General features: G+C 39.8%; 1 protein-coding gene across 1 annotated transcript in view; it reads right to left on the reverse strand.

Moving 5' to 3' along the window:
• Window positions 1–27500, reverse strand: part of LOC115223149 (sialin) — a 64273-nt gene that overhangs the window by 19666 nt on the left and 17107 nt on the right. The window contains exons 3-4 of the mRNA XM_029793574.2: window positions 9858–10105; window positions 1201–1434 (exon numbers count right to left, since the gene is read on the reverse strand). Of these exons, the coding sequence (XP_029649434.1) occupies window positions 1201–1434; window positions 9858–10105 (482 nt within the window). The remainder of the gene's footprint in view (window positions 1–1200; window positions 1435–9857; window positions 10106–27500) is intronic.

Below are 27500 nucleotides of genomic sequence, written 5' to 3' on the forward strand. Positions count from 1 at the left end.
CCATGCTGGAGCACAGCCTTTTAGTCGATCAAATCGACCCCGGGACTTATTCTTTGTAAGCCCAGTACTTATTCTATCAGTCTCTTTTGCCGAACCGCTAAGTAACGGGGACATAAACACACCAGCATCAGTTGTCAAGCAATGCTGGGGGGGACAAACACAGACACACAAACACACACACACACATATATATATATATATATAGATATATACGACAGGCTTCTTTCAGTTTCCGTCTACCAATTCCACTCACAAGGCATTGGTCGGCCCGGGGCTATAGCAGAAGACACTTGCCCAAGATGCCACGCAGTGGGACTGAACCCGCAACCATGTGGTTGGTTAGCAAGATACTTACCACACAGCCACTCCTGTGTATTTTGTTTGCAGAAAATAAAGAAATAACAATAATAACGTTTAATATGAACATTTCAGGGTGTTTGGGTGTCAATCTGTGGACAGTACAGAGGATTCGGAAAGATTTGGATGAGTCCAATGGTGACTACAAAGGTACAGCAGCTTGGAAAACTCACTCTGATTGTTCTGATAAGGAAAAAACTCCCGAATTTGTTGATGAGATCCTGGCCATGATTGACAACGATCCCTCCAAGTCAATCAGGACCATCGCCAGGGACATGGGAGTGTCTGAGTTTTTTATCAGGCAAGTAGTGCAAGAAGATATCCGGTATTCCTCATACAAGATGAGAAAGGGGCCAATTTTTATCCCAAGCCATGAAGAGGCGGTTGGATGGAACCTACACTCGCCTCCTTATGAGAGCTCAAAATCTCTCGTGGAAGCGCCATCCAACCAAAATGCAAATATATGGGAAACTACCACCTGTGTCATCTCTTGTGAAAGGTAGGAGAGTCCAGTTTGCTGGACATTGTTGTAGAGCTGAAAAAGAAGTAATTTCTACTCTTCTCCTCCGGAAGCCATCTACTCGCAATACCAGAGGGCGCACACTCTCCTACCCTGATGTAATCTCCAGGGATACAGGCATCCAGCAACAGGACCTCCGTAATGCTATGATGGACCGTGAAGTCTGGCGTAACATAGTAAATTCCATTGTCTCGACCACGGTCGAACAATGATGATGAAGAGGAAAGACTGAAGCAATAAAAAAAAAATAAAATAAAAAAAGATAAAATTAAAATAAAAGACAGAGAAGCAAATAAGGCAAGCAGGTGGAAAAGGTAACTTACTGTGGTCATTCCGATAAGGATCCGCAGCATGATGAGTAGGATGTAATGTGCATTTGCTGCGACTGGCGTTATTAACGATGCAATAGATGCAATGATGATATTATAACCCCAGACTCTTCTACCGCCAAACTTGGTGGATAACCAACCCCCGAATACTTGGGTCATCAGGTAACCCCAAAAGAAGGAACCTAAGATAAGTCCTTGAATATGTTTGTCCCACAAAAATGTTCCATTCTGGAAAAGAAACAAAGAAAAACAAGGGATTAAAAATAAATTTAGACATTACAAACAACAAACTATATATCCTTATTATTATTATTATTATTATTATTATTATTGAGTGAGAGAGCAGTGCATGCCATCAAAGTGACACTGGGGTAAAATATACGAAGCCCAGTATACCCATCATGACTACCCGTCTGATAAGGGTACACCAGGCACATGCATCACAACCATATGTGTGCGACATGGTGATCTCATATCAAGATAAACAGCACATGACCTTGCAGGTGGGGGCCCAGTTAGAATTTTCTTCCGATCGAGTAACCCATCCCGCTCAAAAGGTCTCTGAATAAGGGTTGTTTAAGGATGTTGAACGAACCACCCATGTTTCCAGAAGTGAATTATCTAAACCTCCAAGAATCCCTCTCAACACATGGCTATGATGCTCCCCCACTACTTCTGCTTGTGATCGGAGATGCACATATCGTCAGCCACTAAGGGACATGCTCAACTGATTAAGGTCAAACAACTGACAAGCAAATCTGTGGTATTGAGCAGAATATTTGCTGTAGCCCATCTTATACTAAGACAAAACAATGTACATGATAACATTTCCAATCAGTTAAGATCAGAAGCCATGAGAGCCACTGACTGGTACTGCAGAGGTGAATTATTCAAACCCCACTACTTCTGCTCGTGATCAGAGATGCACATATTGTCAGCCACTAAGGGACATGCTCTTAACCACTACACCATATGCCAATGTAAATGCCATTTAACTGGTACTTAATTGATCGACCCCGAAAAGATTTGAACTCAGAATGTAAAGACAGACGAAATACTGCTAAGCATTTCACCCAGCATGCTAACGTTTCTGCCAGCTTGCCGCCTTTAGTATTGATATTATTATAACTAAAAGAATGAAGTAGAATTACAGGAGCATTTCTTGGACCTCACCCCCCTCCGCCTTCACTCAGCTGGTCCTGTCGGAATGTCATGTTAGTCACTGATGACCTTGTCATGTAAGACCTTGGACTGGATTACTTGTCATTAGGAGCAACCTGACATAATATCTATACATACTTAACTACATAGAAATACACGTATGTGTGTATGTGTGTGTGTGTGTGTGTGTGTGTGTGTATAAATCACTAATGTATATTAGCAAAGATGTAAACCTCATTGAGAAAAATCAATAAAACAAGATTTTCAAACCTGAGTAAATAACATTGTTTTGATTGGGTTGCAAAGCTGTTTTAGCAATGCTCTCACCATTGACAAGCATGCAATGACCTATTTGAGCCATTAGCAACTTGTATCCAACTCGTATAAACATAAAATAAATGATTAAAGTAATAATTTCATCTCATTACTGATGGGAATTATAGTTTAATATTTTATTTTCCGGGACGTTTACAACCTGCCACTCGACCACAACAAGTTTTAGTTTAAAAAAGAATTAGGTCTTGGTTTGAAGTGGATTTGATTTTTATGAATCAAAATTGATCGGAGAGCAGAAATAACCAAATGCATTCAAAGCCATGCCACTTATTCAGGGGTGGGCTTCGTTGGACAGCCATACTAAGTTATTTATGAGAAATACTAAACTATGTGAAAAGTGATTGCTCCTTGTCACAACATGACACCAGAGAGCTCGTCACTTTAACAACAACAACAACAACAGCAACAACAACAACAGCAACAACAACAACAACAACAACATCAGCAGCAGCAGCAGCAGCAACAACACAACAACAACAACAAGAGCACTCAGAGAGCACCGACCTCTGCCAAGGCAACACCAACGTCCTCTCAACGATTAGCTGGAGATGATTTTTAAAATGAGAATATCTGAAATAAACTCGACTGCTCTCACAAACGAAAAATACTAAGAATGAACCCAACCGCTCTCAGAAATTAAGTAAAAGGAACTGGAAAAATAATCTAGAATCCTTGTCCGGTACCTGATGGATCCCAATAGTAATCATGAAATGTGAAGGTGGGTGTGAGGGCCATGTTTGTAATGCTGTGTGTGAGTGTCATCTGCAGTGGGAACAGGGACAGTTTTCTCTATGAAGGCCTCTTTTAGTCTATGCACTGACATTGTGTCTTTACAACCATTAAGGTCCATGGTGGGAAATTTATCTGCGCATGAAAGTAAACGGAAAGGACCTGCATATGGTGTTGTTAACAGAGGTTTAACAGCAGCGCCCCCTGAATGGCTCCCGTTCTTGTGGCATGTAAAATGCATCATCCGAATGTGGTCGATGCCAGTGTACTCTGAGTGGCTCCCATGCTGGTGGCATGTAAAAGCACCATCCAAACGTGGTCAATGCCAAGCCACCCCCTGACTGGCTTCCATGCTGGTGGTATGTAAAAGCACCATCCAAACGTGGTCAATGCCAAGCCACCCCCTGACTGGCTTCCATGCTGGTGGTATGTAAAAGCACCATCCAAACGTGGTTGATGCCAAGCCACCCCCTGACTGGCTCCCATGCTGGTGGCATGTAAAAGCACCATCCAAACGTGGTCAATGCCAAGCCACCCCCTGACTGGCTCCCATGCTGGTGGCATGTAAAAGCACCATCCAAACGTGGTCAATGCCAAGCCACCCCCTGACTGGCTTCCATGCTGGTGGCATGTAAAAGCACCATCCAAACGTGGTCAATGCCAAGCCACCCCCTGACTGGCTTCCATGCTGGTGGTATGTAAAAGCACCATCCAACGTGGTTGATGCCAAGCCACCCCCTGACTGGCTCCCATGCTGGTGGCATGTAAAAGCACCATCCAAACGTGGTCAATGCCAAGCCACCCCCTGACTGGCTTCCATGCTGGTGGCATGTAAAAGCACCATCCAACGTGGTCAATGCCAAGCCACCCCCTGACTGGCTTCCATGCTGGTGGCATGTAAAAGCACCATCCAAACGTGGTCAATGCCAAGCCACCCCCTGACTGGCTTCCATGCTGGTGGCATGTAAAAGCACCATCCAAACGTGGTCGATGCCAAGCCACCCCCTGACTGGCTTCCATGCTGGTGGCATGTAAAAGCACCATCCAAACGTGGTCAATGCCAAGCCACCCCCTGACTGGCTTCCATGCTGGTGGCATGTAAAAGCACCATCCAAACGTGGTCAATGCCAAGCCACCCCCTGACTGGCTCCCATGCTGGTGGCATGTAAAAGCACCATCCAAACGTGGTCGATGCCAAGCCACCCCCTGACTGGCTTCCATGCTGGTGGCATGTAAAAGCACCATCCAAACGTGGTCAATGCCAAGCCACCCCCTGACTGGCTTCCATGCTGGTGGTATGTAAAAGCACCATCCAAACGTGGTTGATGCCAAGCCACCCCCTGACTGGCTTCCATGCTGGTGGTATGTAAAAGCACCATCCAAACGTGGTCAATGCCAAGCCACCCCCTGACTGGCTTCCATGCTGGTGGTATGTAAAAGCACCATCCAAACGTGGTTGATGCCAAGCCACCCCCTGACTGGCTTCCGTGCTTGTGGCATTATCTGAACATGATTGATGCCAGGCCCACCTGACTGGCTCCTTTGCTGGTGGCATGTAAAAAGCACCTACTACACTCTCAGAGTGGTTGGCATTAGAAAGGGCATCCAGTTGTAGAAACTAAGCCAAAATGGACCATGGTACTTGGTGTGGCTGCTGGCCTTGGCAGCTCCGGTCAAACTGCCCAACTCAAACCAACATGGAAAATGGATGTTAAATGATGATGATAAATGTGTGTGTGTGTGTGTGTGTGTGTGAGTGTGTACATATAGATAAATAGATAGAGATAGATAGATACATAGATAGACAGACAGATGCACGTGTGTGTGTGTGTGTGTGTGTAAGTTCATGTTTGAAATAACTTCATGTAGAAGTTGGGTTTTACTTAACCCTTTTGTTACTGTATTTCTGTTGAGATGCTCTGTGTTTCTTTCAATTACTTTAAACATAACAAAGAATTTAGTAAAATAACTTAGCAATCATTAAGCTGGTGTTAGGAACATAAATTGTGACTAAGGTTTGGTGGACGATTTTAATTCAAAGCTTATGAAAGCAAAACATTTGTACTACAGAGCCAGAGTCGGTTTCAGCTGGGTTGGTAACGAAAGGGTTAAAAAAACATGACTAAGGCATCTGGTCATTAGAGATTGCTAAAAAAAGATTGAAATTCATGATAGATCAATATTATGACTAAAAATTGGGAAAACAGTGAAAATATTTCTTAATTAGCATGAAACTAGGAATTTAGCAGAGAGAGATTTGTTGAGTAAATTAATTAAAAGAAATGACTAGTTCTTCATTTTATTGACCCTGGAAGAATGAAAACCAAAGTTGACCTCAGCAGGATTTGAACTCAGAACAGAAAAAGCTGGAGCAAATAATGCAAAACATTATATCAAATGATCTAACAAGTCTGCCCAGCCCCATTTCTCCAAAACCAGTAAAAGAGTCGAAGAATTTCAGAAACTCTTCTAACAGAAATGTCTTTTAGAAATTAATGGAATTTAAAGAGTTTAATGTAATTTTCTAAGAAATTGCTAAAAGCAATTTCAAACAAAAAAATGTTTAATGAGGTAAATAATTGAATGTCTATTGATAATATTTCATGGCTAAATACATCAATACAAAGAATTCCTTCCGGAAGAACCATTTTTGAAATATTAAGAAATCTAATGGATTCTGTGTTCATAGAACTTTATTGGTGAGTGTTAACACAGGCAGACACATCTCCATTTACATACACACACACACACACACACACACACACACACACACACACACACACACACACACACATACTCACACACACACACACATGCACAGACACACACACACACTCATACATACACACTCACACACACATACACACACACACACACTCACACATACACACATCTTTGTGATGGAAGTCAGCTTGTTCAATCATTTGTTCATACACTCATACATATGTACATACAAACCTACATACAAGCATATATACAAACATACTTATATATGTAGATATATACATATATACACATACATCATGATCGTCCTCATCATCATCGTTTAGCGTCCGCTTCCATGCTAGCATGGGTTGGACGGTTCAACTGGGGTCTGGGAAGCCAGAAGGCTGCACCAGGCCCAGTCTGATCTGGCAATGTTTATACGGCTGGATGCCCTTCCTAACGCCAAACATACATATATATTCATATATACATGCATAAATACATAAATACACAAGTACACAAATGCAATGCCATCATACATATATATATATACTCGCCTGGCACCTGTGCAGGTGGCACGTAAAAAGCACCCACTACACTCACGGAGTGGTTGGCGTTAGGAAGGGCATCCAGCTGTAGAAACACTGCCAGATAAGACTGGAGCCTGGTGCAGCCTTCTGGCTTCCCAGATCCCCGGTCGAACCGTCCAACCCATGCTAGCATGGAAAGCGGACGCTAAATGATGATGATGATGATGATGATGATAAGGGCTGCAACTCAATTTCAAACAAAACCATTGCTTGATTGTTCTCATAAAGCAGCATGAGCATGACTTTTCAGTCCTGCTGGGGACCAACACTCTTTTGCTCAAATGTGGCAATGATGGGCGCCTCTTGCAACAGGTGTTCAGAAAGTTACCAAATTACGGAATTTTTCATGGAGTATTTTATTTTCTTCAACTCTGGTCAGCCATAGTATGCAATGTATACATAATATAGATGTTAAAAATCAAGTGATGACTCTGCCTGAAGCTTATTAAAGGCAGAAAAGGTCTTACACAGGGTCAATCCTACTCTCTATACAAAATATACATTTTTTCAAAGTGGAGCACGAGTCTACATCATTTGATGCAAACGAAATTGCAGGTGTAACACCAGAAGTTTCCTTCTTGAGAAATGTCTAAACAAAGACTAGGGATTTCTCATTCTCAATTGGCTCAAAGGAGCTTGTCCATTTTTTTTTTGGTAGGGTTTGTTTTTGGTCCTGCTGAGTTTTCAATGAAACCACCCTCCTTATCAAGCAGTCCTGGTAGTGTTGCCGGTTTAGTAAATGATGGCCTAATCATGCAACAAATCGTACTAGGTTACATGTTACTAGTAGCACTAAGAATGACCCGAGATACTTACATACATACTTCCAGTCATCGATCTGTACATATATATTTCCATCCGTCCATCCATCCATCTATACATGCATACATACATATATATATTTCTTTACTAACCACAAGGGGCTAAACATAGAGGGGACAAACAAGGACAGACAAAGAGATTAAGTCGATTACATCGACCCCAGTGCGTATATCCACCCCGAAAGGATGAAAGGCAAAGTCGATCTTGGCGGAATTTGAACTCGGAACATAACAACAGATGAAATACGGCTACGCATTGCGCCCGGCGTGCTAATGTTTCTGCCAGCTCGCCGCCTTTATATACATACATATATATTTCCATTCATCCATCCATCTATACATACATACATATATACAATACATACATACAGCTGACATAGGAATGAAATTTGGCCAAAAATGTTTGTATATGTTGCATGTTTAAAAGCAGTTCCTCAATACCAGAGCCTGTCCCTCAATAGTCTCTCTGTCTCTCCTGTCCCCAACTAAGAATGCTCCAAAAACCAAAGCATTGGTGAAATTATATCACATGAAGAAGGTACTGTGAATAAAAATAGTGACCCAAGAATATTATACCATACTTTGGAAAACATAGCAGTTGGAACTCTGCACTTGCAGTACTAGTGTTGATTCCCTCGTTCGGGATACTCGACTGACTTTTGAAAAAATCCACTCCATTGACCTTAAAACCTGTAAAATCCCGACATCAACAGGAAACTTCCAGAGAAACAATGATGTCGACAGGCTCTACTCGAGATGAAGGAAGTGGAGACTTGAGATCTGCGCAGACAGCCTTTGAATATTGCATTGTTTCTCTCTCTCAGACGGGCACCTGCTAAACAAGTGTAACAAATACATAGACCTAATGCTGAGACCATCCTAGTGTCAGAAGTGGGCTCCTCAGGAAGTACTCTTCCACTGATGACCACCATACAACCCCCAAAACAGCAGGCCTAACATATTTCAAAGAAGAACAGCATACCAAAAAAACCCCAAAAAACCCAAAAGAGACTATGCACGAAGAATACAGTAAGGTCAGTATGAGATGCAGCTGCTCTTGAACTCGTGACCACTAAATCATATCACACTTTGAAGGCTATGCATTTGTGATCCAAGCGCAGGAGCTTGCAACAAAATATATCCAGTTAATGAAAGAGACAGTGACACCCTTGGATCCCAGATTATAACCGAAAATGTAGATTATGTCCTGTTTCTGGGGATGACATCACACGTAAATTGGCAGTTACCGAAAAATGTTATCAAGGTGCTACTTCTCTAGGCAACATGACATTGTTGCTAAAACAATATACATTGGGATTCCAAGAAAAAAAAAAAACCAAAAAAACAAACATCCCCTGAAATGAATATAGAGAACCTTTTGGTTATTGAATACATAAATGAACATCAACAATCAGCACAGGGAATGTTGGTGGACACTTGTCTTGAAACTTCTGCAAAGTGTAAACAGCAGATTGGTTATTGGTGTTTGGGATAGGCAGGTGCAGACATGCCTATATGGTAAGAAGCTTGCTTCCCAACCACATGGTTCCGGGTTCAGTCCCACTGCATGGCACCTTGGGCAAGTGTCTTCTACTATAGCCTAGAGCTGACCAAAGCCTTGTGAGTGGATATAGTAGGTGGAAACTGAAAGAAGCCTACTATATATATATATATATAAATGCCGGAGTAAGCACATAAATGTGAAACAAGGTGGAAGAAAAGAGTACTCAAATACCAGAGGTAGAGTAATATGCTTTATTTAAAGGCACCAGAAATATAACAAAAGCTGTTACTCAGAGTTTCACATTCCCATTCATCGGACAGTTTTGTTAATATATATATAACGTGTGTGTGTGTGTGTTTGTGCTGTGTTAGTCCCCCACCATTAATCTTGATGTGTTTACGTCCCCGTAACTTAATGGTTTGGCAGAAGTGATGGATAGAATAAGCACCAGGCTTACAACGAATAAGCCCAGAGGTCGATTTCTTTGACTAAAAGGTGGTGCTCCAGCATGGCCACAGTCAAATGACTGTAACAAGTAAAAGAGTGAAAAGAGAGAGACAAGAAAAAGTATGTACCGTCTTAGAGTTCAGCTGCCCTGCTGATGTGAATACCGTTTTGAAAATCAAAGAGAAAGAAGATAACAATCTATGGACAACTGTTCTGAAACCTCCAGCTTCTATATCTGGATTACAAATTCACATTTATACCAATAATAATTGGTACTCTTGGTTTTGTTAGTAAATGCTTGTGTGACAATGTGTCAAAGCCCAGGACAAACATCATGATAAAGGACACAATACTTACATCAGCCTTGCCTTTGCTTTTCTCAGCACTGTTCGAATCAGTGTTAACAGGACAAATATCATCCTCGAGTTCGGTAGATGTGTCGTTGAATGTGGTGTTGTAGGGGTTTGCTGAAGTTCCAAGGAGAGCCGTGTGGTTCACCATACACACCACGGCCACAGACATGTTCACACGAATTGTGTAAATGTTTACAAATCCCAAGAATCCTAGAATGGCCAACAGGAAGCGGTAGGATGTCCAAAATGGAACTGGAAACAAAGAAAAACAAAAAAAAATAAAGATGAAGAATTAAAGAAATTAATGAAGATTAAAATGAAATCATTTAAGTTTGTATGAAAGGTTGTAAATCAAACAGAAAGAGAAATGGGTGATGAGTGATGAAAGGGTGATGAAAGAGTGATGAAAGAATGATGAAATGGTGATGAGTGGTGAAATAAGGAAGGTGGCTAGGAAAGAAGTTGAGCATTATTTGCATTCAACGTGGGCATATAGCATAGTGGTTAAGAGCGCAGGCTACTAACCCCAAGATTCCGAGTTCGATTCCAAGCAGTGACCTGAACAACAACAACAACAACAATAATAATAATAATAATAATAATAACAACAACGACAACAATAACATCGAAAATACCATAGGAATGAGAACCCAGGTTCAAAATTTCTGCAAGACACCTGATGAAGGCTGGAGGGTATATCAGCCGAAATGTTGTGTTAACAACAAACAAGATGAGGACAAATATATGTCGAATGTAAATAATGTAAATAATTCCTCATCTCTTAAATATAGAACTGAAAGAAGTTGAGATTTATAAATTATATTTTAATGGCTTAATCAGAAACTGAAGAATAGCAGGGATGGGGGTGGGGGTGGGGGTGGGGGGAAGTCTAGAATTTTCCTCGGGCTGCAATGAAATGGACCCTACTAAAAACATCCAACAATCAAATTTTCATGCTAAACTGAACAATTGATTAAGTCTCAAGAAAACAGGAAAATTCCTTCTGTCAGGCTTCCATACAGTTTCTGTCTATGAAATTTCATTTTCAAGATTTTGTTTGAGTTAAGTTTATGATAGATGATAGTGGTTTGAAAATGCTCTTCAGTGGAAGTGAACCTGAAATCCTGCAGTTAGAAAGTTAATTTCTTAATCACACAATCATGAATTATCGTGTTTTGTTGGGTCACCTCCCTCCAGACGTTCTGTGAACCCTTAATTATAGAAGAATGAGACAAGATGCTGTTGGTGATAGAGTAAGCGTCAGTGGAGAAATAGACAAGTATTGGATTGTCTGGAAAGTTCATGCCGATTTATAGTAGCTTACCTTTTGACTTATTTTAGAACATGGTTGAATCCACAAAATAGGATTTGACTACACCTCCATTTAGAGCACAGTTTAAGCTATCTTTTCATGGAAGAAGACTTATGTTCCCATAACCTGTGTTAATTCTGTAACCCTTTAAATGGAAGATAAGAAAGTTCATTTTTGGCACTTGATGCTTTGGGAACCAGATAAAAATTGCTGCAGCTTGACTGGGATGTGTTACCCCACCCTCCATATTCACCAGATATTGCTCCTTTGGATTTCCACTTATCAGGTCTCCGCAGAATAGTCTTAATGGTAAAAATTTCAATTCCTTGGATGATGTGAAAAGATACCTTGATGAATTCTTTGCCATGAAACCACCTGAATTCTGGGAAGAGGGTATTTTCAAGTTAAAGGAAAGATGGAGACGCATTGTGCAACAAAATGGTTCATATTTGGTTGATTAAAAAATGTAATGGCAAGTATTTATTGACCTTTTTCTTTCCTTTAAATATCGACATGAACTTTCCGGACAACCCAATAGATACTACACTAAATATTTATAGAAGCCAGGTTCTATGTATATTTAGAAGTGCAACCTTCACCATTTTGTTGTGGTTTTCAAGAGAACATTTTATTCTACATGACTTTAGTTCACCAAGAAGATTCTCCGTGAAAATATCAAATATGGTCAATTACCTTTGGATAATTTCTATTTTAGTTGATTTGATCTGAAGGAAAGAGCTGTGCCCATGGCTTTGATGGGACCTCCAAGATCAGTTGAAAGGAATTTACAGAGGGCTGATGTTATGGCAGGAAAGGACTAGAAATAGGAGTTAGTTAGGGATCCAAGCTAGGGGAAGAGGAGGGGGGTGTGAGTTGGGAATGTCTTAGGGTAATATGTTTGAAATTCAAATGGCCATGATGGTTGGAACGGCTTTCTCAGAGTTGACCTATGACTCCACAACAACAACAACAACAACGAAAAAAACTACTACTACTACTATTTTGACAAAAACAACTATAGCAAGAATATGAACAACCACTGGAATGAGAAACATCTGCTGCCCACCTGCCTTGTCCCCCGTCGCTGCCAAAGAGATGCCAACCATTTTCAGTGTCTGCCAGGAAACGAAGAACATATGGTCTGTTAGTGTGACACCATAGATGCAGCATTACCAAATAATACCTGCACTTAATCACTCTGTCTGCACTGAATTACTTGTTGCACCTGCCAGGTGTATTTATTTAATTACTCTCTATTCTGGCTGCTATGGTGATACCACATGTAGTTTCCTAAATTCAATTAACAGATGCATACACTCAGTTTCTGTATTTACCTGAATTGTGCACCCTAATGTGCATTTGATTGCATTTCTATCCCAGCCAGTTGTACTGCATGCCCTGGGAATCGCGCTGATGTTTACGCATTCAATCAACAGATGTTCATTGTATGCACCCAAAGATGTTTTTTCTTTATGCCATCATGTGCATCCGGTTGCATCATCTGTCCACAACAGTTTGAGGACAGAGTGTGGTGGCAGGGGACAGGGGAGAAGGAATGTTGGTGTGATCAGAAATGTTGACAGTGGTTGTTGTTATGGTGATGATGATGATGACGATGATGATGATGATGACGACGATGATGACGACAATGATGATGGTAATGATGATGATAATGATGATGACGATGATGATGATAATAATGATGACGATGATGATAATAATGAGGATGATGATGATGATGATGATAATGATGATGACGACGATGATGACGACGATGATGATGACGATGATGATGACGATGATGGTGATGATGACGATGATGATGACGATGATGGTGATGATGACGATGATGATGATAATGATGATGACGATGATGATGACGATGATAATGACGATGATGATGACGCTGGTGATGACGATGATGATGATAATGATGATGATGATGATGATGATAATGATGATGACGATGATGGTGATGATGACGATGATGATGATAATGATGATGACGATGATGATGATAATGATGATGACGATGATGGTGATGATGACAAAGGTGTTGATGATGATGACGATGATGATGATAATGATGATGACGATGATGGTGATGATGACAATGATGATGACGAAGGTGTTGATGATGATGATGACGGCAAATTGTGTTGTTGTTTAGCCACAGGTAAACCATGAACAAGTAAACTTATGATCAAACACTGTCAAGTTTTGACTATCCTGTTGGTTTTTTTTTTGCCCCCTTTTTAGGGTTCACCCAGCTGATTGACAACAAAATCACTCACAAATACACTCCAGCTGCTGCCTATAAGAAACATGTTTGCTCCCTCTGCCGTTTCTACCTCAACTATAATGGCCCCTGTTCCTCGAAACTAGCTGGACCCATGCCTGATCCACTCACCACTCCTTCTCTTATCTACCTGCTTTGTTCAATCCTGCCTGGCCCATCACTGATCACTACACCCAGTCCTTTCCAGAATGTCATTCCTCTAGTGTTCCTGCAAATAGTGACATGTAAAGGGTCAAGAGAAACATGAACAGCCACAGTCCACTTGGACCTGTGATGGTGATAGGTACCATCCTTTCCTTTTGACCTCAGCCAGAGAGAAAAAAAAAGATGATTGAACAGCTGTATGATGGAAAGCATATGTGTGTGTGTGTGTGTATGTGCATGTGCATATAGATATATATATACATATATATATAATATATATATATATATATAATATATATATGGAGGCGCTGGCTTAGTGGTTAGGGGGTGTTAAACTCATGATCGCAAGATTGTGGTTTTAATTCCTGGACCGGGCGACGCGTTGTGTTCTTGAGCAAAACACTTCATTTCACGTTGCTCCAGTCCACTCTGCTGACAAAAATGAGTAATCCTGCGACGGACTGGCATCCCGTCCATCTGGGAAATTTCTATGGCACTGAAACCGGGAAACCGGCCCTTATGAGCCTGGCATAGCTCAAGAAGGAACCTTTTTCTGCGATGGACTGGCGTCCCGTCCAGCTGGGGGAACACATATGCCACAGAAATCAGGAAACCGGGCCCATGAGCCTGGCTAGGCTTGAAAAGGCTGATGTTTATTGTTATATATGTGTGTGTGTGTGTGTGTGTACACCATCATCCTCATCATTGTTCAACCGTGGTCGAGACAATGGAATTTACCATGCCACGCCAGACTTCACGGTCCATCATGGCATTATGGAGGTCCTGTTGCTGGATGCCTGTACACCATACGACCTGTGAGAACTGAATAGGTGATCTCAAATAGAATAAACACCACACAAGTCATCTTTTGACCAGAACACACCAATACTGACCGTTGCAAAATATTCCATTTCCTTATTCTTGATAGACTTCAATCTCACCCCCACCATTCTCAATTACTATTAATCTTATTTTTTATTTTTTTACTTTATCTTTATACTTATTTATTTTTTTCTTGATTTCATTTACTTTTTTCCACTCTTCTCCCTTTTAGCCTTCTTTCTACCTCCTCCTGCTCCTCCTGCTCCTCCTCCTCCTCCTCAGATGCTTTTGTATTCTTTATATATATATAATTGTTAAAGAAGACAGCAAACATTAAGGCAAGGCAAATATCTCAAGTTGTATTTGAAGCTTGGGTATACACCTGGTAGTATGTCAAATTAATTATACACATGTTCATATATATGTGTATGAATGTAGCTATACGTATTAATATATATACATACATACATATATATACGAATATCTACATTCATACACCACATATATATTATATATATATTAATATATATATATATATATATATATATATATATATATATATATATATATATATCTATATATATATATATATATATATCTAATACGTATATTCTACATTCATACATATATATATATATATATATACATATAGCTACATTCATACATATAATGAACAGGTGTATATTAATTTGACATACTACCAGGTGTATACCAAGTTTTAATTGAATACATATATATTATACATATATATATATACATATATATTATTATATATATATATATATATATATATATATTTATTATATAGAAGGAGCTTCTACAGGACTAGAACTGTTTCATTCAAGAGAAATCTTCAGGAAGCTCCTGAAGATCTCTTCTTGAATGAAACAGTTCTAGTCCTGTAGAAGCTCCTTCTATATAATAAATTAATTTTACTCTGCTATGTATTGAGTACCTTATTTTACTGGGTTAACCCCAAATCAACCCGGGACCTACATATATATATATATATATATATATATATATAAGTGAACATTTTATTCTACATGACTTTAGTTCACCAAGAAGATTCTCCATGAAAATATCAAATATGACCAATTACCTATGTCAATAGCCAGCTGGAGGAGGTGTCTTCCTGGGGCTACAAGCTACAGTAGCATCCACCCTTAGGGGGTTAGCCACATTTAAGTGGCAAATATACTTCACTTTGTCATGCAGCTACTGTTTATACCTTGCTCAGAGATTTATTGTTGCATGAAATAAATGTTTGCTTTATTTTTTTCCGCTATTTTAAAACTTGTATTGAAGCTCCAATTCCATTATATTCTTTGAGTTGTGTTACAGCTCAGCAAGCCTTCAGCAATACCAGTGAATGTCTTTTATTTACTGTTTTTTACCTGTCGAAGCAAACGATCAACAGGTACATGCAGTTGATAAATCTCAAGTAAGACTAAAAGTATCTGTCAGTGCCGTGACGATTTTTGCCTTGCTCCAATTATCAGCTGAGCAATCCTAATCTTGCAGGCTTGTGGGTGCATGTGCCACAGGAAAAGCACCCGTGCCACTAAGCCAGTGCCACTTCGAAGCATGCATGCTGGTGCTGCGTAAAAGCGCCTGAGACGTTCTGTAAAGTGGTTGGTGTTAGGAAAGGCATCTGGCTGTAGAAACCATGCCAAAACAGACAGGGAACCCTGGAAGATCTTCTGCTGTTAGTTCCAACCCATGCCAGCACAGAAAATGGATGTTAAATGATGATGCTGAATGAAGGGAATTTTGAAGGAAAAACAGAAATGAGGATGTGCATCGGTTTAAAAGAATCAGTAAAGATTAAGGTCGCAGCCCCTAACAAAAGAAACGAATAATATCTGACACTAAAGAATGGTTACTGATGTTATCTTCATGGCACAGCTATGGGTTGGCTCTCTTTGTTTCATAATGAGAGCATAAGACCGGCATCGCTTTCTATTGACAATGATTCGGTAACAGCTTGTGTCATGGCTTTTTTAATGGTCTTCAAGTGTCTGTGTGGGACAAGGTGACACTGACTCCCTCTTCACTCTCTCACTCTTGACCCAGTAAAGATGTGACAGATGGACGGGGGGAGGGGAGGAGGAAGAGAAAGAGAAAGAGAAAGAGAGAGAGTAACAGTAGCACATAATGGTGGCTTGACACTGCATGCTGAGTTCAAATCCAGCAGATGTCCACTTTGCCCTTTAATCCATTTCTGAAGTAATAAAGTATTCTTTAATGAAATCGGTCAAGCAATAAATTCTTTAATCCATTTGTCTTTGTATAGTGGATCAAGACCCACGATGGTCTTCAGGTCTCCTGAGACAGGTTGGAGAAAAGAAAGAATAGGAACAAGCTATTCTCAGACTTCAGACCTGAGTCCACTAAAGTTAATCAAGGGCCAGGTGGTTGTTTTAAGCTAAGGTAAGGATGAAGTCTGCAACATAACCTGACAATAAGAATGGCTCCATCCCTCCGACTTCCATGCAGTTCTTGTTTATCCAATGGTTTGGTTTCACTTCAGTTGTTGTTTTTGTTGTTGTGTATGTCTCCATCAGTCTGTACCAGTACACTTGGCTGACAAACAAGTCTCACACATTAACGAAGACACCCAGCTACTAAACTCCCGATCACCACCACAAAAAAAAATTTAATGAAATTAAAAAAATGTAAATACCCCAGGTTGTTGTTTAATCCTAGCCAATTCAGATCCAGAAAACTTATGATCAAATACATTCCAACAGCGACCACTCCAACTTTTATTCAGTTACTGTATTTAGGACTGCATTATATAATGAGTCCTTTCTTATTGTTGATATCTCTCCCTGAGTTAAACCTAGTGGAACAGACCTAGGATCTGATCCTAAGTATTCCAGTTATGACCATCCCATATTTAGATCCCTTTAAAACACTTTATTTTAAAGGGATCTAAAAATTTCCATTAACATTTCATCTTAATTTGCTCCAAACACCAGCTTAATGACGACAAAATTATTTTACTTAATTCTTCATTATTTTGGGGAATTCATTGAAACAAAGGCACCAAGGGAAGTGTCAAGAACACAGGAAGATCTTTAAATTCCTTCTTCACTTATTTGTTGAGGTGTCAAAACTGTCATTGTATTTTTTGCAATCTTGTCACATTCCTACAATCAGATCAGATTTCCGCAACATCATCACACTCTCCGAAGTTTGTCTTTGACACAGATTCCACTTAAAGTGAGATCTCTGCATTCTTAACCGGAAAGAATTTAAAAGCAATACAACATGTTGTAAAGAAGTCAGGTCGACCGAAAGTTTATTTCTAAACATACACTTGAATAATTCTTTTTCGTGTATTCATATCTTTTCTATTTTTTTTCCTTCTCTTCACTTTCTGACAAATATTTAATGAGAAATTAAGATGTGTGAAGCTTTTAATTGTTTAATTTTGTGATTTGCAAGTTTTTCAAGTAACAGAAAGCAAACACTACCTCTCTGGTGACGTGTGACATAGTTTATTTTAGTCACACAAATGTGTGCATACATCTGGTATGTGTGTGTGTGTGTGAGATGCAAGAGAAGAAGTATGTGCATATGTGTTTTATATATATATCCACATGTGTATTTGTATATGTGTGTCTGCTTTTGTGGACCTGTGTCTGCAGCTGTGAGTACAATGTGTGTGTGTGGCTCGGGTCGGTGGGAAGAGGTTTAGTGAGAAATGGTGACCATCTGTGTCAACAAAATATGATGAAATAGCTTCCAGGTATTTCAAAGAAATCCAAATCAAAGAGAGAGTGGTGTGAACCAGCCAGGAAATGGTGGCAGATATTTCTGGTGTCAGACTGGAAGTATTTACTACAGACAGTAACTGTGTGAATAAAGATTTCTTTATTTAATAATAATGATAATAGTAGTAGTAGTAGTAGTAGTAGTAGTAGTAGTAGTAATAATAATAATAATAATGACCTGATGTAGTACCAGGCAGTGGCTCTCATGGCTTTTGATCTTAACTGATTGGAAGAGTTATCATGTACATTGTTTTGTCTTGGTTATAAAAGATGGGCTACAGCTAATATTCTACTCAATACCACAGATTTGCTTGTCAGTTGTTTGACCTTAACCAATTGAGTATGTCCCTTAGTGGCTGATGATATGTGCATCTCTGACCATGAGCAGAAGTAGTGGGGGAGCATCATAGCCATGTGTTGAGAGGAGTTCTTTGGGGTTTGAATAATTCACCCCCGGAAACATGGGTTTTTCATTCAACATCCTTAAACAACCCTTATTCAGAGACCTTTTGAGCGAGATGGGCTACTCGACCTGAAGAAAATTCTAGCTGGGCCCCATGTGTAAGGTTATGCACTGTTTATCTTAATATAAGATCACCATGTTGCGCACATATGATTGTGATGCATGTGCCTAGTGTACCTTTATCAGACAGGTAGTCATGATGGGTATACTGGGCTTCGTATATTTTACCCTTGCGTTACTTTGATGGCATGCACTGCTCTCTCACTCAGTAATAATAATGATGATAATAATGATAATAATAATAATAATGATAATAATAATAATAAATAATGATAATAAGGATGTAAACATCAGTATATATATATATATATACTACAAGTGTTATAACTAATAAATCCTGGGGTCGATTTGCTTGACTAAAGGTGGTGCTCCAGCATGGCCACAGTCAAATGACTGAAACAAGTAAAGGAAAGGAATATATATCCCGTGCTAGCACGGAAAACGGACGTTAAACGATGATGATGATGATGATGATATGTATAAACACACACACAAATACACAATACATGCACACACAAACACACAGCTATACAGACATTTCAAAAGTAAATAGACACCCCTTAATTATACCAATTTTATCTGCGCTGACACTACTTGGGCACTTCAAATTTGTTAATATATTATGCACAAGGCATGTCTACTGGCGCTCCGTCAGTTACAAGTGATTTAGTTGATCCAATCAGCAGAACAGCCTGCCCATGAAATGAACATGCAATTGGCTGAGTACTCCATAGACAAGTGTTATTTATTTTTTTATTTATGTGCCCTTTTAAAGCCTAGCCAGGCTCATGGGTTCGGTTTCCTGGTTTCTATGGCGTATGTGTTCCCCCCAGCTGTACGGGATCCCAGTCCATTGCAGCGTTACTCAAGAAACAGGAAGAGAGAGTGAGAGAAAGTTGGGGGGGTGAAAGAGTACAACAGGGGTCGCCACCACCCCCTGCTGGAGCCTCGTGGAGCTTTAGGTTTTTTGCTCAGTAAACACACTCAATCGAAACCGCGATCCTCCGACCGTGAGTTCACTGCCCTAACCTCTGGGCCATTGCGCCTCTACCTAGACAAGGGTACCCTTAACATAATTCTCAAGGCGATTCAGTACATGACACAGAATGTCACAAGGCTGACCCTTTTGAAACACATTTTTGCCAACTGAGTGGACTGGAACAACATGCAATAAAGTGTCTTGCTCAAGGACACAATGCTTCAATAAGTGTCAAGCTCACAACCTTATGATTGGGAACCAAAAACACCCGAGGCACTTAGCCATGTGCCTTCATGGTTGGCCTACTAAATATTAGGTTAAATATTTTAATGCACTGAATAAAGTTGTTTATTTTCTTGATATAAATCTTTACTTCTGAGATGTCTGTGTGTCTGTCGGTCTATCTGTCTGTCTGTCTGACTGTCTGTCTGTTTGTCTGTCTGACTACCTGCCAGCTTACCTGCCTATGTATGTATGTATGTATGTATGTATGTATGTATGTATGTATGTATGTATCTATCTATCTAGCTATCTAGCTCTCTATCTCTCTCTATCTATCTATCTATCTATCTATCTATCTATCTATCTATCTCTCTCTCTCTCTCTCTCTCTATCTATCTATCTATCTAGCTATCTACCTATCTACCTATCTATCTAGCTCTCTCTCTCTCTCTCTCTCTCTCTATCTACCTATCTATCTATCTCTCTCTCTCTCTCTCTCTATCTATCTATCTATCTATCTATCTACCTATCTACCTATCTATCTAGCTCTCTCTCTCTCTCTCTCTCTCTCTCTCTATCTATCTATCTATCTATCTATCTATCTATCTATCTATATACTGGGTTGGCCAGAAGTCACCCAACAGTGAATCAAAATTCCATAAATACCATTTGTAATTCTCTATTGATTCAAATAGAAAAATGTGTCACTCCAGAAAGATTTCAGTTTGAACAATTTTCATGACGTTTCATATTTAGACGCTTTTATTAAATACATTGTTAAACATAAATAAATATTGGAATTAAATGGTCGGGTGACTTTTGGCCAAACCTACATATATATATATATATATATATATATATATACTAGCAGTATCGCCCGGCGTTGCTCAGGTTTGTAAGGGAAATAATTATAAAGCATTTTTAGAGAGTTATAGCCAAAAAATAGCAAAAAAATGGAAAAATATGATGGTAAATTTTTTTTTGAGATTTAAAAAAGGTGGAGTTGCGTCCCCTAGACAGTTTGCGGTTTGTATTTCTGATTCTCGACCCCATGTCGAATTTATCGATTTTTTTCAGAACTGGGGGAACTTTTCAAAATTTTTCGCTGCGTTAGTTTTGAATTATGACATTGGGCTATGCGTGTGTCAAGTTTCATCAGAATCGGTTGAAAGCCGTGGTCAGGGTGAGGGTACAAACTGACAGACACACAGAAACACACACAGACAAACTGCCGTTTATATAGAGAGAGATATAAATATATATATATATATACTCATCCATATTTACATCTATCTAACCATATAAATACATATATTTATCCATATCTATCCACACACACACACACATATTTTTTCTTTTATTTGTTTCAGTCAAGCTAGGGCACCATTTTTAGTTGATGAAATCAATCCCAGGACTTATTCTTTGCAAGCCTAGTACTTACCTTATTGGTCTCTTTTGCCGAACTGCTAAGTTACGGGGGACATAAACACACCAATATTGGTTGTCAAGCGATGGTGAGGGTAGGGGGAACAAAAACAGACACACACACACACATGCATGTGTGTGTGTGTATATGTTTGTGTGTCTGTTTTCTATGGGGCTCTACTGGAGCCTCATAGAAAACAGACACACAAACGGGATTTAGATAAAATTTAAATCAACAGAAGTATATATATAATGGGAGTGGTTCTCAACCATTTTTCTCCCTTGGTCCCTTTCATTCCTATTTCATTCCACAGGACCTCCACAGCCATTCAATGAGTATTACAAAAACCCTAATTCTATTTTTGATAATTATATGTTTTTAGGAATTGTATTAAAAAATTGTTAAAATGTTTTGTAAATTGTAGAAATGTGATGAATTTATTCTTTTATTTGCTTCAGTCATTTGAGTGTGGCCATGCTGGGGCACCGCCTGAAAGAGTGTTTTGTAGTCAAAGAAATTGACCCCAGGACTTATTCTTTGTAAGCCTCGTGCTTATTCTGTCAGTCACTTTTGCTGAACTGCTAAGTTACAGGGACGTAAATACACCAACATCAGTTGTCAAGCAATGCTGGGTCTGACAAACACACATAAATATATATATATGTGGCTTCTTGGGCAAGTGTCTTCTGCTATAGCCCCGGGCCAACCAAAGCCTTGTGAGTGGATTTGGTAGACGGAAACTGAAAGAAGCCCGTCGTATATATGTATATATATATGTGTGTGTTTCTGTGTCTGTGTTTCTCCCGCTAGCATTGTTTGACAACCGATGCTGGTGTGTTTAAGTCCCCGTCACTTAGCGGTTCGGCAAAAGAGACCGATAGAATAAGTACTGGGCTTACAAAGAATAAGTCCTGGGGTCGATTTGCTCGACTAAAGGCGGTGCTCCAGCATGGCCGCAGTCAAATGACTGAAACGAGTAAAAGAGTAAAAGAGTATATATAATTTTAAAATAGGATAAAATCTTCATAAGATTTTTATCAAGTAGTTGGTGTGAAAAACCTCAGAAGAGAAAAAATGTCTCGCTTCAAGAGTTACATTCGGTGCAATATGTTTATTTATTTTAGTAGTTTTGACTTTAAGAGTCCCTGCTAGCGTGTGGCATTTATGTGTAATAATGCCCTCTATATAATATATATATATATATATATATATATATATATATATATATATAAGTATATGTGCGTATATATATATATATATATATACATACGCACATATACTTTTATATATATATATATATGCAATGGGCTTCTTTCAGTTTCTGTCTAGCAAATCCACTCACAAGGATTAGGTTGACCCAAAGCTATTGTAGAAGACACTTGCCCAAGGTGCCATGCAGTGGGACTGAATCGAGAACCACGTGGCTGGAAAGCAAGGTACTTACCACACAGCCACATCTGCATATGAACTTTAACAATAAAGTCTTATTTGGACCCTGGTTGAGAGCCACTGTATTACAGTCAAAGGATTTTTTCTTAAAGCATTGAAATTGTTTTGGAGGGTCACAAAATTAAATTTTCATTAACAATATAATCTGATTATTTTGTTTGCAAATATTTCAGTAAAAGCTGCCATCAAATAGAGAAACTGTTTCTTTGTTTTTATGTTGGTGAATAAAATTATATCAACTTCAGGTCATGAAAGGGAGCTTCTTTAAGCGGTTAACTCAACCTGCTAAAAATAGCAATCGAATCCCTTCCCAGATAACAGGCTACTCAAGGGAGAGACATGTGAGACAGTCTAGTACCCCCATACTCTTTGTCCAAGAGAAGAATAGGATGGTTAGGGGAGGGTGGGGGATTACACTTCTTTTATCCTAGCTATTCTCGGTCATCACTCACCTGGAGCTAAACACTACAAAACCACACACACACACCACACACACACACACGTGCTCTACTGTTTACAATGTTTCCCTTTCTATATTTAAGTGCCTCTTAATAAGGTTGAGATTTAAACTTAATTATCAGTCATGATTCAGTGGTGGTGGTGGTGGTGGAAGTGAGGAGTTCGGGGGGGGGGGTGGATTTAGAAGGTTAAATATTCTCAAATCAAATTGCTGAGGTTAATTAATTAGTCTAATTATAGTAAAACTGGTCTGATTTAATTAATGACTTGAAAGAGCTACTTGTCTGTACAATTAAGCTTTTACTTCAGAATATATTATAATATATATATATATATATTATAAATTCTAACAGGCGTAGGAGTGGCTGTGTGGTAAGTAGCTTGCTTATGAACCACATGGTTCCAGGTTCAGTCCCACTGCGTGGCACCTTGGGCAAGTGTCTTCTACTATAGCCTCGTGCCGACCAAAGCCTTGTGAGTAGATTTGGTAGACGGAAACTGAAAGAAGCCCGTCCTATATATGTATATGTAAATATGTATGATTGTATGTGTTTGTGTGTCTGTGTTTGTCCCCCCAACATCGCCGGTGTGTTTATGTACCCGTAACTTAGCGGTTCAGCTAAGAGACCGATAAGAATAAGTACAAGGCTTACAAAGAATAAGTCCTGGGGGGGGGGTCGATTTGCTCGACTAAAGGCGGTACTCCAGCATGGCCGCAGTCAAATGACTGAAACGAGTAAATGAGTAAAAGAGAGGTGGTAGCGAGAAACGAAATGTTAAAGATGGAATGGCTTTGACACCAGGGTTTGTTCTATTGAAGTTTGTTTGGAAAGAGACGCCATGGTACAAAGCAACAGCCGATCGTTTCCTTGGTAACGGAAGGTTAAAACTGAACGTATTGTTTGCTCGTCATTGTTCACTTTATTTACCAGTCTGGTATTCCAAAAACTATGAAGACCGTCTCCAGACCTAGTCACCGTTCAGATGGAAGTCTAAGAAACAGTTTCGGTCTAAGATTCATTTCCGAATGGTTTGTTGAACATTTGTGCCATAAAACGTCATTGAGAGACTAGATATTTCTGCATTTGGACAATTCTGTTGGTCGTCTTTCTACAAGACTCTGAGAGTTATTTCTGTTTCCAAGGATTAATCTTAGAAGAACTTTAATTCAGACGATTACAGTGACTGATGGTTATCATAAGTCATTCGTCCATCAAAGAACTCTGGAAAGATTACATGATACACACCATATTTCATCTTAATTATTCTATTATGCACACAATAAAACAAAATAATGCGTTGTTCAAGAAGTTAAAGAGACTTGTTTAAGGTTTAGTTTAAGGAATATCATTGAAGAGAGGATGAAACAATGACTATCAGCTATATAGTGGAGGCATATGGCCTAGTGGTTAGAGCAGCGGATTCGCGGTCGAGGGATCGCGAGTTCGAATCTCAGAACGGGCGATGTGTGTGTTTATGAACGAAACACAGAGCTCCACGCGGCTCCGGCAGAAGGTAATGGCGAAATTCTGCTGACTCTTTCGCCACAACTTTCTCTCACTCTTTCCACCTGCATCTTGCAGCTCACCTGCGACGGACCGGCGTCCCGTCCAGGTGGGGAACCTATATGCCAAGGGAACCGGGAAACCGGCCCTTATGAGCTAGGCATGGCTTGGGAAGAAACAAACAACAAAACAAATCAGCAATATGGCACCAGAGCAGATAGCGAAGGGAGCGGAATTTGAAGGAATTGGTGTGAATAATAGTTAGGATTTATTGCACTCTGATAATGAGTCCCCGACTTATGAAGACCGCAAAACAACCAGAAGTAGCAAAGTAAAGATTCCTCTACAACTGGTTTTAACAACAGTGTGTGTGTGTGTGTGTGTGTGTGTGTGTGTGTGTGTGTGTGTGTATGTGTATGTGTATGTGAGAGGAAAAGAGGGAGAGAGAGAGAGAGAGAGAGAGCGAGAGAGAGAGTGTGTGTGCATGATTACTTTTTACATATGTGTCTTTGTAGACGCATACAACCGAGAGTGTGCATATATTTTTTTTAAGAACCTCAAAGGGAGAATCTTTGAAATGTTTTACAGAGTTTAGCTGTGTCACTAACAGATTAGATTTGGGGAGCGCGGGTCAGTTTCTTTTACTCCTTTTTAGAAAATTCCAGACACATAGATAAACGACAACTATACAGCTACGTGTAAATACAAGCACACACATCCATACAAACATACATATGATATATATTATCCGAAATGTACAGTATTATATATCCATCATGGCTGATTTTACCAATCGGTTTCGTGCAAAGAATACAATGGAGTGTTAGGTAACAATCCGATTATATAACCTTACGCTCATCAGAGTTAGCCGATATGGAAAGGAATGTGATGACAACTCTCTATTATGGGAGGTGGATTAACACAACCGGTCAGCGACTGCCTTGAAAAAGCTGGTGAAGCGAAAAAGGGCCAGGGGTTAGGTTAGGAGTTATGTCCCTTGGTTGGGTATGCTGTGAGGCCGGTAAGGGTTATCTTGAAGTCTTTGTGGGGAAAGTGTGCATTATTAAGTGTGGTGCTCCTGTGGGGATGGGGTGTGTGGTGTCATATGCATAATGTTTTCCGGGGTGTAAGTATATATAGCTGTGTTCGTTGCTCTGTTTTCTTTCCGTAAATGATGAGGTCGTGGGGTTTTAAGTTAACGTGTAGTGTGTAATGTGTGTGTGTGTGAGGTTTATATATGTGTGGGGGTACAATGTGTGTGAAGGGGTATATGTTGGGGGTAATGGGAGTATATGTTGGGGGTATCCGCCTTATAGGGACATACATGTGTGTACATGGGCGCATTGGTGTGTGCTTTGCCTGGTCTGAGGGCATTGGTGGAAGGTCGAGGCCGGGGACCTGTGCTTGCAGTCATGGTGGGGTGCGCAGGTACGATAGGATGTACTTCCTTTCATGTGGGCAAGACCTTATCCTTTACAGAAAGAAAAAAAAGACCAACGAACACTGTTATATAAACTTATATCCCCGGAAAAAATTATGCATATGACACCACTACACATATCACACACCCCATCCCCTCAGAAGCACCACATTAATAATGCACACTTTCCCTACAACCACTTCAAGATAACCCTTACCAGCCTCACAGCATACTCAACCAAGGGACATAACTCCTAACCTAATCCCCTGGCCCTTCGTTTCACCATCTTTTTCACAGCAGTCGCTGACCGGTTGTGTTAATCCACCTCCGACAATAGAGAGCTGTCGCAATATTCCCTTCCATATCGGCTATCTCTGATGAGCGTAAGGTTATATAATCGGATTGTTACCTAACACTCCATTGTATTCCTTGCACGAAACCGATTGGTAAGATCAGCCATGATGGATATATTAATACTATATATTTCGGATAAACTCTATTGACAGATATACGAGTGCATCTTTTCCCTGACTTACTGTCTCTTAGATGACTCGCACGCACGTACACACGCACGCACGCACGCACGCACGCACACACACATACATATGTACGTAGGTATGTATATATAAACTTTGGAAACGTTAGCACGCCGGGCGAAATGCTTAGCGGTATTTCATCTGCCGTTACGTTCTGAGTTCAAATTCCGCCAAGGTCGACTTTACCTTTCATCCTTTCGGGATCGATTAAATAAGTACCAGTTACGCACTGGGGTCGATATAATCGACTTAATCTGTTTGTCTGTCCTTGTTTGTCCTCTGTGTGTTTAGCCCCTTGTGGGTAGTAAAGAAATAGGTACTTCGTCTGACGTTACGTTCTGAGTTCAAATTACGCCGAGGTCGACTTTGCTTTTCATCCTTTTGGGGTCGATTAAATAAGTACCAGTCACGCACTGGGGTCGATGTAATCGACTTAATCCCATTGTCTGTCCTTGTTTGTCCCCTCTATGTTTAGCCCCTTGTGGGAAATAAAGAAATAAGAAATAGTTTCCGAAATACACGCCGGAAAAGCCAAAAATTGATACACAGTAAAAGGAAACTCTTATTAATGAATAGGAATTTGATAAGAGAAAAACGATTTTGTACAGAGGCTAAATTAGGATTTAAAATCAATAAAGCTCTTTGAATATCTATTCATATTTGCAGACAAAAAGACTAATCTATACAAGGAAATGTATAAACATCTCTTAGATAATAGCATTACAAAGTTCAGCCGCAATGACCAACCGCAACACAATGAAATAAATAC

This window comes from Octopus sinensis, linkage group LG22 (genome assembly GCF_006345805.1).
Source record: "Octopus sinensis linkage group LG22, ASM634580v1, whole genome shotgun sequence".
In the NCBI taxonomy this organism is placed as follows: Eukaryota; Metazoa; Mollusca; class Cephalopoda; order Octopoda; family Octopodidae; genus Octopus; species Octopus sinensis.